This window comes from Coturnix japonica, chromosome 8 (genome assembly GCF_054131305.1).
Source record: "Coturnix japonica strain WE chromosome 8, WE-NBRP24, whole genome shotgun sequence".
Lineage (NCBI taxonomy): Eukaryota > Metazoa > Chordata > Aves > Galliformes > Phasianidae > Coturnix > Coturnix japonica.
The window spans coordinates 19,193,788-19,206,732 of NC_140670.1; the positions used below are offsets into that span (position 1 = coordinate 19,193,788).

At 40.5% G+C, this 12,945-nt stretch overlaps 1 protein-coding gene and 1 long non-coding RNA gene across 8 annotated transcripts in view; one reads left to right on the forward strand and one right to left on the reverse strand.

Annotated features, from left to right (window-relative positions):
- Positions 1-66: 66 nt before the first annotated feature.
- On the forward strand, positions 67-6,079 carry LOC146759972 (uncharacterized). 2 transcript variants are annotated; one of them, XR_014948886.1, is made up of 3 exons: positions 67-187; positions 5,126-5,246; positions 5,942-6,079. It is a non-coding gene; the product is annotated as an uncharacterized LOC146759972 (long non-coding RNA). The 2 variants fall into 2 exon arrangements; XR_014948885.1 differs by lacking the exon at positions 67-187 and adding an exon at positions 2,152-2,288.
- PLCE1 (phospholipase C epsilon 1) overlaps positions 440-12,945 on the reverse strand; it is a 144,025-nt gene continuing 131,519 nt past the window's right edge. For 5 of the 6 annotated variants that reach the window (XM_015867102.3, XM_085555158.1, XM_032445620.2 and 2 more), the window contains 10 exons: positions 12,052-12,342; positions 10,845-11,008; positions 9,693-9,954; positions 8,741-8,859; positions 8,261-8,389; positions 7,338-7,547; positions 6,165-6,326; positions 5,789-6,007; positions 5,463-5,676; positions 440-4,566 (listed from right to left, as the gene is read on the reverse strand). In XM_015867102.3, coding sequence (XP_015722588.2) covers positions 5,497-5,676; positions 5,789-6,007; positions 6,165-6,326; positions 7,338-7,547; positions 8,261-8,389; positions 8,741-8,859; positions 9,693-9,954; positions 10,845-11,008; positions 12,052-12,342 — 1,736 coding nt within the window. In that variant the 3' untranslated portion in view covers positions 440-4,566; positions 5,463-5,496. The remainder of the gene's footprint in view (positions 4,567-5,462; positions 5,677-5,788; positions 6,008-6,164; positions 6,327-7,337; positions 7,548-8,260; positions 8,390-8,740; positions 8,860-9,692; positions 9,955-10,844; positions 11,009-12,051; positions 12,343-12,945) is intronic. The other variant, XM_085555161.1, reaches the window with a different exon arrangement.

Below are 12,945 nucleotides of genomic sequence, written 5' to 3' on the forward strand. Positions count from 1 at the left end.
CAAACTGTATATTATGTTTTGAGTTGATTTTTTGCTTTTGCCGTGCATTTATTCTGTTACAATAAGACCGTGGCATTTATTAGCAAATTAAGATTACTGAGTTCCATTTCTGAACTATCCTCATAGTTGACAGCTCTACAATGTCTTCTATAAACCATCACAGTGAAGAGTACAGGAGGAACTCAAGGTAAGAATTTAAAATCTTGATTTTTTTTCTCCCCATCCCCCAAATATCAGCTATTGTCTGGTTATTTCAGAATCCATTTGTCCATTGTGTACATGATACTGCTGGTAACCTGTGTTTTTGGCTGCTTAGGTTGCCATTCCCATAGCTTTTCATTACTTGCTAACTGACAGCAAAAGTGCACGTGGCTTAAATTCCAAAGAATTCCAAGAGTGCCATCAGCCTTTGTCAGGTCAGGAAAGCAAGAGGAAAGAGTCAACATCTTAAACCATTTATTTTTTTACAACATGTACAAATACAAATTTATTCTTCAAGTCAGGAAAGAGGAAATAGCCGAGGTGGAAAGCTGCTTTTAGAATTGTTCATTTTACATAGTTTACAAACAATCTACCAACTGGCACATAGTGACACTGCACTGTCAGAATGCTGTGACATGCATTAGGAGGCAGAGGAAGGTGAGTGTGCAGCTAATAAGTCAGTCATTCTGAATACTCTGTGCAAGTATTGGAGCAAATTCTATTCATTTTTATTTATTTTTGTTTAATTTGCTAACCCTGCCAAAAGTCTATTACCATTGCAGTTACAAAATATCTACGATGTAATGAAAAATCTCCACCATTGTTACATTTAGTGGGATACCCTAAAAGTAAACTGAGTTTTGTAGCTGTTTACTAAGAGCCAGTGATTAAAAAACAAATGTTAGCTGAAGCTTGGCAGCATTTAGAGAGCGAGAGCAGAAGGGAGAGAGTTCTGTTTCAGAAGCTGCAGACTCAGCCTTTCACCGAACTGGAAAGCTACTGGCAAGTTCTTTTTTTAAAGACAAATATTTCCTGAATATTTTCAGGAACACATTCCCATAAATTACTAGTTGAAGTCTTTAATTAATTCCTAGAAGCATACGATTTCTGGAAGCAAACCACTTCGAAAAGATGGCTATTGAGATACTTTGTCTAGTAAAACTCTGTAGTATAAGTAAAAATAGGTGATGCTTAGGATTTAAAAATTGTAACTATACTATGTAAAAATTGTACAGTATTTTGCTTCTTCGTTTAGGTTGGTATTTGTAAGAAGTAAGCAGGAAACCCTTCAGCCCATAGGAATTACCCCCCAGTCCTGAAAACTGAGCAGTACCATAGTGAGCCCAGGATCCCTGGTAGCCCGAGTGTTGTCCTGTCCAGTCACAGCGCTGCCAACAGCCCTGCAAACAGCAAATGTTTTGCAAGGAAAATCAAATATAAGATATTGGTATAAAAGTACAGTGGTTTAAAAAAACAAAACAAAAAAAAACCAAACAAACAAACAAAAAAAAACCACAAAAAACTTGAATAAAATACTCCCATATGGCCAAGAGGTAACTGAGCCATGAGGGTTTTTACCTGTAAACTCATCAGAACGGGGCCTGCTACTACTCAGTGCTTTTTTTCTGGAAAGTGTTGCTTATTTACATTCCTTTCTTTCAGACTTTATCCTGGAAGCTGCTTCCTGTAAATAGTTTGTAACGTGAAAATGAATATATTTTCCTAATTGAAGCCATACCCAGCCAAAAGTGCAGAAAGGGACAAAGCTGTTTTGTCAGAGGAATTTGTGGGCAAGTATTCCTGCAGAAAGAAAGTGATCTGTGGATAAGTCACAGAAATTTTCCTGGTAGAGTTAATAACTGTCCACACAAACTGTATTTAACTGAGATTTCTTAAAACATAACAAAAACCCAAACCTCTTTAATGCTTTAAGTGGTGGCAGATTTTCATTAGTGGGATATTTGGAATGAACACAAGTAGAAGGGAACTCTCTTGCTTTTTACCTGCACCAAACAGGAACAGCATTTCACTGGCAAAAAAACCCTCACTCTGACACTTGGCACTAACCAGAGCCTTACTGTAACTTGAGATTGTGATATTTGTGCCTTAATGAAAGTACTGGAACATTATAATTAGCCTGACAAAATTCTAGATAAATATTTTCCTGTTCCGCTTTACTGTGACAAACAGAAGAAAAAGCAGTTTTAGACCTTGACTGATGAGGAAGATACTTACATTAATCAACTTTTCCAACAACTGGAGAGTTATTGTATTAGCAGAAGAAGTACCTTACAGCTATTCCTAAGGTAAGTAAGTTCCACTAGACTCCGAGCCAGTAATGGAGCTGCATTACACTTTGTGACACTGCTGCTGATGCCTATGAATTTTACAAGATTTATTTTTTCAACTTAACTTAAATCTATGTGAAAGAAAACCATTACTGGCTGATGAAATGGGTGTAAGGGTTTTCTATGTTGGAGTGAGCATGGTGCTGAGGGTGATGTTAAGAATTCCATTTTCAGTACTGCTGAATTTTTTTTAAAGTCAAATAATTAAGGATTAACTCTACAGGAAAATGGTTTTTATTTCTAAAGATGTCCCAAAGCACTGGAAGAAAAATATCAGTGTGATGAAACTGCCGTTGTGTTAAAATAACAGAGAATAAGACTAGCATTTAAGAACCTGCCTTAGTTGAATTGTGCAGTAGGTTGATGCATTTCCCAGTAATTCCAAAGTATTCCATAGCAAATTAATTATGCTTAGTAAACTTTTGTTTTGTATCAGTACTCAAGATAAGCACTGGGAGGTGCACAGCCTCAGGGAGGGGATATAAGACCAGGTCTGGTGTTTCTTTTCCTGACAGTTGGGAATGACCTCAAGGGGGCATGTTCTGCCTTGTTGGTGGCTGACAGCTATTCTCAGTAATGCATGGTAAAAGAAACTGGTAGGAGATTGTTGCTTCTACCTGCTTATTTATACATCAAAGCATGAGCCGGATTTCGTTTGGTTTATTCTCTAATTACTGGGGGAGGAAGGAGGTCCATAATCTACAGGGAGCAGACTTTCTTTCCCTCTCATACTTACAGTACCAAAAGTACACATCCTTGTTGTAGCTGCAGTGCTGTTCTATTCTTTGCCTGATACAGACTTGCTTAGGAGCAGCAGCAGTTTGTGTTTGAACGCTAAAGTTGGCGTTCAGTCTGTGACTGCAAGAATCAGTCCCTGTAGTATGGATTCTCACTTGAGTCAGGCAGATAACTGTGGCTCAGGGAGTGCTCCAGGGAGCCCAAATGTGCACAGGGCCACTTACTTACCACACATATGCTTTGCATGGGAAATGGAAGGGATGGGGTGGTTTCAGCAATTGTTTTATTTGTTCCCCTGTAAGTTGGTATATATAGGTTAATCAACTAACTAAAAACATTAATAAGCCCCCATAGAGTTTAAAAAAAAAAAAAAAAAAAGACAACCATAATATCTTAAATATCAAAAGATGAATTCAGCAAACATCAGACTTTAAACAGTGTTTCTGTGTAAACAGTGTCAAGCATTGTAGCATTAGAAAGAGTGTTGATGCTCTCTTGGTTTAAAAAGTGGAAAAAAACCCAACAGCTGCAGACATTTCCATACAATTGTGAAGCATTAACTACATTTGTCAGTAATCTGAGTTTGGTCAGTTTGGGGTGTCAGACTTCTTGTGCTGAAAAGAAACAAGCAGGAAAGTTCAAACATCTTTTTCTCCTCTAAATCCAGAGGGAGGTGAAAGTTTTGCAGTTTCTAAAAAGTCGTATATGATAAATACATTACACAATGACACATACTTTGGAACATGATAATAAATATTCTTTAAACACAAGCCTGGAAAACTAGACTTTATAAGACGATAATGCTGTTCCTTGTCAAAGTATCGCTACCACTTAGGTGTATTTAACTATTGTACATTATTTTGTTAAAGCAGATAAACCATAAATAACTTGAGCAATTTGTGTATATTCACCAAAGTTAAGCTGATAAGCCAAGGAAGTTACAGTATATTTAAATCTCTTTACAGTCACTAAACACAGTGTTCAACAGGAATCGTTATGTAAAAGTGCATTATTTTAATATAATACACATAAAAGAACACTCTGGTTCTCTGCCTTTGGTTTCCCTTAAGGCAATTAGCTAAAATCTGTTGTTTAAAAAGGAGGCGGGGTGGTAACATGTTTGCTTACAACATACGGTCCAGGAAAAATTCTTCATCTGCCTGTCAAGACTTTGCAGAAGTGAAGATACAGGGGAAGAGGGGACTCTTCGGGCTGCTGACAGGCAGCTCTCCCAGTCTGCCATCCCAGATTCTGGATGTTAATCCAGCAGCACTGCTTAATTAAGCATTAAAAGCACAGACCAAACAATTGCCGACCAGTTCAGACCTCAGCAGATTCCTTCAAGGGCACTGGAGAGAAGGGTTCAGTGTTGTAAATTCCAGTTTGCGGAATAAATGAAAGAACAAATGCTGTAGAGGAGGGAATGTGACTGGGATTTTTCCACAATCTACTTCGTTGCGCTTGAATTCTGTGGATGATTTGGTATTGCCTTTGTCGCCTAGAAAGAAGACATCCCATGTGTTCGTTCAGATCTGAAATACTTTGCAAATGATGATATTGTTTTAATTCTGTTTCTTAGTACATTGCTTTAGCGCCGGTATGACACTACGTGTCAAATAATGCTTTAATAGTGTAGTAAGTGAAAAGGAATTGCAATCTCCTTAAATTCACTGTATGTGAAGTGGGATTATCAACACTGAAAAGATTTATTCTTCGTTTACAGTGAGCTGTAGCTTCTCAGATGACAGCTCAGTGCTGTAGTAGCACTATGCAAATGTCTGCGTAGTGTAAGTGAGTGGGCAGTTAGATGGACTGGCCTTATATAAAGGGTACTGCTGCATTTCAGTTGTTATTTTAAATCAAGCAAGGAGAAATTGAAGAGCTACAGAAGGGACAGTAAAAATGTTTAAACATTTCTGGCAGAAATTCCACAGAGAGTGACAGTGCCTCTATAAACTTGTTGTTAAAAAGGAGATAGTCAATCCCAATGATTTTATTAAATGCATGCAATGTAACGTTTAGTAATAAAAGCTCTACTGGATGCCTTGTTTACTCAGGCCCACAGCAGAAGGCTATAACAGGACAGTGACAATGGAGCAATTGCCCAATGAGCATGTGCACTGTGAGATCTACCAGCATGCAGCATTCCTCTTTTGTTTCATAAACGGGTAAAAAAAGGTGAGTGAAACTCCATGCCATTCTGATTCGTTGCAGTAATGCCCTCATAAATAGCTGGAGATCTCACCCATCTTTCTGGGGCTACACGCAACAACATTTAAGGCTTTTATGGATCTGTCAGTCCCTTACAACACTTTAAGCAACACTAACGGTGAAAAGATACTCTGTAACGTATGTGTTACATTGATTCTAATGCTGAGCCATGGTATCTCATACCTCATGCAGACTGTGCTGGAGGCACTGGTGGTGACTATTCCATAACGTCACTGTAAGTCAAGCTGCACACAGGCCTGTCATCCTTAGTTTGTGGGCTGTCGGGCAGGACTTGCAGGGGTGGAGAAATGAAGCCCCGGTACTGCTTGCTTGACTTGGTCAGCTTCTTGAGTTCACTGGTAAAGGAAATGCCTTTTCTTTTGTCATCTCGTGCTGCCTGTAGAACAGAACAGAACTCAGAAATGGGTTTAACAGGCTGTGGAATACAGAATATACGATGAAAACATCGAACATTTTTCTAAGCAAAAGCAAAGTGTTCCCTCCTTTACCTGAACCTGTTCTTTGAGTTTAAGGATAAATTTTCCCGCTCCCTTCCACTTGCTTTGTGCTTGAAACACACACTCTTGATCAGAGAGAATCCTCTGAGACGGTTTAGATGTTGAGGACTTCTTGTTTGTTGGCTCTTTTGTCACCTCTTCCAGGAGGACATAATCGCTCGGATTTGGATTGTTCAGAATGCTGTAGGAGTACTTGGCTTTGCAAAGAGTCTGTATAAGAGCAGAAAAAAGACCAAAAAAAGGCATCACTTCAGATTCAGGTTACCAGGCAGCTCCCTCAGCTGAGCACACAGCTCTCCTACCCTGTATAAAAGCAGCCTCCACCCCACACTCACAGACCCACGTGTGGAAGCAGCACGCTGCTCACCTGCTGGATGACATCCTGCGCGGTGCTGAAGCGCGGTGCCTTGATGACAGTGCGTGGTTGTTCGGGGGAGACATCGTGTACCTGAACGAAGAAACTGTCATCCTCCGAGGTGATGGCTGCGTCTTCCTTTGCTTCTTGAAAGACGTTTCTCTCATTTAAATTCTGAAGAAAAGAGAGCCAGATTCAGCTACTGCAGAGTGCAACTCAAAGGGGTGGTCATAGAAAGTTTTCATCCCTTGAAAATCAGACACTGTCATGGCCCTGTTTCATCAAATGCAATTGCTCCGCATAAAACAGTTTTGACAAGCCAATATTGCTTACAGCGTATATACCCGTGTTTCTAAAATCAGTGTATTTATAATACCTTTCCATTTACAGCTCATGCTGTGCTGTACAGAGCAGCACAGGGCAAAGCCACAGCATTGCTTCCATCCACACTAAGGCAGATTTTCACCTGTGTTTCCCAAAGGAACGCAGCTCAGCAGTGACACGTTTGTGGTCGCACACACTGACAAAGTGCTGCGGTCAGCTGAATGAAGGAGGCTGCTAATTGCACAAATACTTGTTACCTTGGCTCCAAATATTAGAAACAAAAACAAAATACTGACTTGTGTAATATAAAACACTACCATATGTGCCCAGTGTTTAAACTAAGGAAATCACTGCATCTTTCTACTTTAAATTAAAAGACATGAAGTATCTCATTATCTCAGGCTACCTTGAAAATGTCATCATCCTTCAAGGTTTTTAAAGTTCTTTAGAAGCAAAATCCTTTCTATTATTTTTCAGAACAACAACAAGAAAAGCTGCTGATATATAAACTGATTGGTGATTGTAGTCAGGAGTTCTGTTACCTACAATCCTTTGGTATGAACCGTCTTCCTTTATATTCATTTCTTATCATGTCAAAATCTCACCTTAAATTAGAACTACAATCAGTCAAAACAGTAAGCCAGTGGTAGTGGAGTTTGGGTCACAGAGCTGCTATTAGCGTTGCACAGGTGTGCATACTGACAAGTGCATGGAGTCTCACTGTGCTTGCACAGAGCTACACTTCATTTTCAGTGTCATTGCTTGCCAAGTAGAGAAACAAATACTGCATCCTTTTGTTTCCTGCTCCAAGGCCATTTTTAGCTACCTTTGTAAATAACAGTTTATCTAAAACAGACTTACTTCCTCTCGGGTTTTAAAGATGATTCTTCCAACATATCCTTCTTCTGGGAACCAACTGTTCAAGAGCTGCACAAGCCCTTCTTCAGGACCAATTACTCTCTGGAATGGTGGTTTTCTGCATTCACTCTTTTCCTTAGATAAAAAACTTTTCTCTTCCATCAGAAAATAGTCTGTAGCACATGACTCAGTGCCTTTTGTGGTCTCCAAGAGCTGAAACAGACCGCAATAAACACACAGCAATTAGAACGCTAAATATAAACACTACATAATTAGTAGCTATAAATGAATATGAATGAAGAAACTTTTAAGAATCAGTAACTATTCCAATAGTGTGGGCATGGTTTCCGCTGTGTTCTTCCTTATGCAGTTATTTCATGCCAGGGTAATGCACTGTTCTCCTCAGGCCTGCCAGGCAGCTCAGCTATTCCAGACAAGGCCGCCCTGTTTCAGCTCATTTCTGTCCTGTTGGGCAGGCCAGACAACAAGTGCATCCCAGGACAGCGCGGTCCTTCCCTACTGCTGGGATAACAGCCCCTCTAACCTCTTTTTCTCCTCACAAATATAGCCCTTTTAATCTCTATTCCTGTGCTGTTCAGGTCCAAGGAGCTGTACAGAGGTGCCTGTTCTAAGGCCAGCCCTCTGGCTGTCGGTCACAGACTTTTTCTCAGATGCCCAAATATTACAATACTAATAGGGAGTATGTTATAAGGTTAAATACTCTTTCCAAGAAGAGAAGCCAAGATACGGTAAAAAAAATCACAGGTATTTCTGTATTTCCAGTGCAATTAATTCCACAATAATACATTTCTGAAGCAATTCCTTGCTGTATTGCTTCTGCATGCAAACAGTTCCTGGAGACAAACACCCAGAACGAGGTCAGTGCGGGTTGGTGGGGCAGAGCCTGCAGAGCCCTGGGCACTCACCTGATGGAGAAGCTGTGCAGCTGTGGTCCCTCCGCTGATGTTGAAAACAGTGAAGGGCTCCGGGCCTGGAATCCCATGGATTGTCACTTTGTAAGGTACAGAGGCTTTCCTTTCGCCTGAACTAAACAACTGTTAAGAGAACAGGTTACTGAATGCTTTAGGTTGCATTGAAACATGCAGCGTAGACAAGCTGTAAGGAACTCAACCAAGCAAAGCAATACAGCTAAGGCATGGCTTTTACACTGCAGAACAAGGAATTTTAAATAAATAAATAATAAAAGATTTATCCTCCCACAGTTCCAGTGGGATTGCCCTACTTACTTCCACTATCATTGCCCAGAAGAATTAGCCATTGGGGTACTTCTAAAACATGTGCAGGTTTAGGTGCAAAATCTTTGAACATCTGCTTATACAAGTCTCAAGACAGTAGCAGACATTAAGATAAAAACACATAGAATTCACAAAAAATAATTAACTTACTATAGATGCAGGCACAGTGTTTCCAGAGGGACTTTCTTCCATCCGTCGACTGTTTATGAACAAACTAGAGATTTCCAGTGCCTCATTGTGCAGGTTATGGAGCTGGACATGTCTATAGCCTGAAGAGAAAACAGCTTTTCCTAAGTATTTTACCACAGTGTGGGACAAAAGTCTCACAAAGTGAAAACTCAGATTTGCTGCGTTTTTAGCTAGTATTTGCTTCATCTATAGAATTTAAAGCACTGGAATAATAATGCATTGATACTCGTGTCTGTACAACAGCTTAATACAAATGCTATGAACTCTGAATGGCAAATATAGCTACCCTTATGTTGCTGTAATATTCAATATATTCATACATGAAAAAGCTAATAAATATTAGCATATGAATGAAGCAAAGACACAGCCTCACAGGGAAATGTGTATATATTTGTGGCCACATCTCCTCCTATGCTAAGACTTGTCCTATTGTACTACAGAGGCATGAAGTAAACTCAGAACTATGTATGTCTACCATTCTGCTGAAGACCTGTTGGCATCATGGAAACTCCCTCCCCAGGTGTCACAGCACTACTAGTGCTGCTTAGATTTTCGCTCGCCTTTGTTCACCTTTCTTTCACACCTCCTACGGGCAGTGCTAAAGATTCACCTCTGCCCCCATGATCACCAGTTAGAGCAGTTTCTTTGGCCAAGGGCAAGTAATGGAGAGAAACCATTCTGGTCTTCCTAAGCAGCAATTCCTGAGCTGAGTCAAGCCCCTGGGGCAGCTGCCAGCTCCAAGGGAGCGTCAGACCAGCATCACACTGCTGGGGTAAGGCATGCTGCCTGGTATTTGTTCCCTGTCCCCTCCTGAAGAACGCAACCAGATGATTAAAAATATCCCTCCGGCAGGATTCAGTCCAGGAATCCAACAAACCATTTTGGCATAGGATGTTACTACAGACCATTTTACCTCTTTTCAGAGCTTTCAGTGGAATGATTCTCTGAGCTGTTATAGCTGAGCTGTTATTTTCAACAACTGCAAACCGAAGAAAGACCAGATCTTCAAAATGAACCCGGAAAAGAAACTGCTCGTTCCACATTGGGTTGAGGGTGTTGCGATGAATGGGTTTGGTCCGGAAATGGCAGCTGTCCAGGGGCATCCCAAGCACATCGATTTCGATGCACGGACTTCCTGTGCTGTTGCTGGGGCACACGTTCTGTCCAGACACGATCTGAAGTCGAGGAATACAGAGGTGTGAATTAGCAGAGACATGCCACAGTTCTGAGCTAAACATTGTTTTCAATCACAGCCCTAAGCATGTTTTGCTAACCAGCAGACTTAATTTCAGTGCTTGCCCCCATACTTTTTTCCAGGGCTCAAACTTCAGCAAAGCTTAAACCCTACATGCCATTGCTACAGTATCTTTCCTCTGAAAAAAATACACTGCATATCATGAGTGCAACCACTCAAGGCATTTGAAAGTTAATCCAGAAGGAATGTCCCAGTAACACAGTCAATAGGGATCAAATTTTCTTCTCAGTTACTCTGGAGCGATGGCACTGACCTCTGCCTCACTTTGATGTGCACAACAGAAGCATTAGGTTTGCAGTCACCCTGCCTGAGGCCATTGGTTCTTACCAGCCTCCATTTTATGCAACATTTCTGGAAGGGAACACCAATTTTTGCCACCAATTCAAGAATAATACATCTGATTATATGACTTATTTGAAAATATATCTTTTTAATATTCAGTATGGTTTTTCTTAATGATTTTTTGTGTAGCTTCTCACATGTTCACAGACCTGAAACATCCAGGACTGTATATAAGTACATGCAGTTGTGCGGTGGCAACAAAAATGTTTTCAAGACTAGATTTTGACAAAGGTTGTAAAGAAAACAGAGAAAGTAACTACAGATACAAAGCAGTCAATAAAATGAAATGAAGACGACCATTTGCTGCTTCTCCCTCCAATTTCTTTTAGTTAAATTAACCTTCAGAAGTAGATACAGTAATTAAATGTTCACACAAAAGCCTGACAGCAATGCTGGCTTAAGAATGCAGTTAAACATTGCCTATTTCAGTCTATCCAGCTGTGTAAAATTCCCTTTTAATGTACTTACTGTTAAAGAATATATAGCTGGCTCCTTATTATCAAGGTCTCTTTCCAATGGACAAAACTGCTGGTACATTGAACAATTCTTATCCCACAGAACAGGAGGTTTCAGAACATATCCACAGCCACCATTAGCCTCAAACATCGCTGCATTGAGTTGCAAGGGAAGATCTGTGAAAGTAAGGCAGCCAGCACTGAGACAGAGCAATGGTACAGTGAAAGAAAGAACAGCAAGACAATGACATGCTTTAAGAATCTGGTTTTGAGTTTTAGTTGTGTACAATTGTATGGGAAACAGCTGATTACAGTCTGAACCTCTGATCAACCACCTGAGGCAATCAATGAGTCAGTTGTGGGAGTACAGGTGAAGGTGATTCAGCTGTGCTACCGTAGGGTGGACCTTGGCTCCACCTCTCCCAGATCTCATGTAAGGGCTGACCATCACTAAGGTAGGATCTCTTTCTCCGGAGATCACTCCTTTGTGGAGTTTACTGCAAGCCTTCAACATTGGTGAGTGTTTTCCATTTGTCATAGATTATTATTCATATATATATATATATATATATATATATTATTCAATGATAATTGTTCATATGAAACATCTGTTTAACCTCTCTTTACCTATCAACTTTATAACTGTATGACTGTACAACAGTCAATTCAGGATTGGTTTTCAGAGAAAGCTGTAGTTTATGTACCTGATTTATCCAATACTTAATTATACAAAACTATAAGAATAGCTCATTCTCTTCTTTCTTAAGTCTTCAAATAACGGAAGGACCACATAAGCCTAATCTCTGAGAAGTATCTAGGTATCTGCTGTGAACTGCAGAATGAAAAAGCATTATCTGTTTAGCTTTGTAGGCAACCTGATGATCCCTAATTTGAAAAGGTGAGGGAACACAATAGAGGAGAGAAAAAAGAGTTCTGAGCAACAACTACCAACCAGCACTTCTAATAGAAACGCTTCACTATGTTTTTATACTTGAAATTACAGCAGATAACAGCTGCCTGAAGTTGTTGCTGGGCTGGGCGCATCTGTGGTACTGGAAGACAGACTTGCTTTCATTGGCCTAAAAGTTCCTAAACCCAAATTAGATTGCTGCTGTCAATCAGGTTAAGTGCTATTTCACAGTTTAAGGACTTGATTCACTTGTAAAATGCTTAAGAATTAGAATCACAGAATCATAGAATTGTGTGTTCCTGACTCATACCGTCTGTCTGGTAGTTAAGAGCCACGAGCTGCACACCATGAAGCCAGAAGATGAGTGGGTGGGGATTGGAGGAGTCGATGCGTGTGGCAGCGGGGTACGTCCGCAGGAGCTGGCAGGTGGTGTGCTGGATCAGCTTCTGTGAGTACCGCCGGCACAGCCGCTTGGCAGCATTCTCGTTCAGGGAGGAGATGTGGTAGCACTTAGGCGTCCTTATGATAGCACTGAGAGAAGCTGGAGAGTTATAAGGAGAGGAAGGGTCTTCCCACGTCGGTCGCATCACATCAAAAGGGCCTGGAAAGTAAACAGTACCCTCAAGTCATGGCTGCAGATCCAGAGACTCCAAGAATCCAGTGTTTGCTAGCAAATCGTGTGTGTGTGCCATAGTTATGTTAGCAAAAGACAACCCTGGAAACTAATACCATTCAGTATGAACATCTGCTTCCTTATAGAGTAAGAGCACTCCATGAGAAGAGACATAATGTTGAAGTACTGGAATGATTCTGTGATCAATACTAAGGGTACTAAGTCCAAACTCAAGGCTGTAGTGTTGGCATCTATAGGTTTTGCTCTCACATACTCACCCAGCTGTAGTGCCTTCTGGGATACACTATGTCATTCTTCTCATTCATACATTTTACATTAGAATGAGAGGCAAGATTGAAAGCCATCTGCTTAGCCTCTGAATGGGCAGTCTATGGAATGCCATAAGAGTAAGGGGACAAATGCAGCAAAATACTTAAAAATTAGACAGTAGAATTCTTCATTTCTAGATCACTGGCCTCTGGAAGGGAGCTAACTGTGTTTGCTGCAGCCAGGCCCTTGGGCTGGAAGAAAAGCAACATTATTTGAGTCATAAAATGAGTGCAAGAAAGGGTACAACTTTCTGTTGACAAC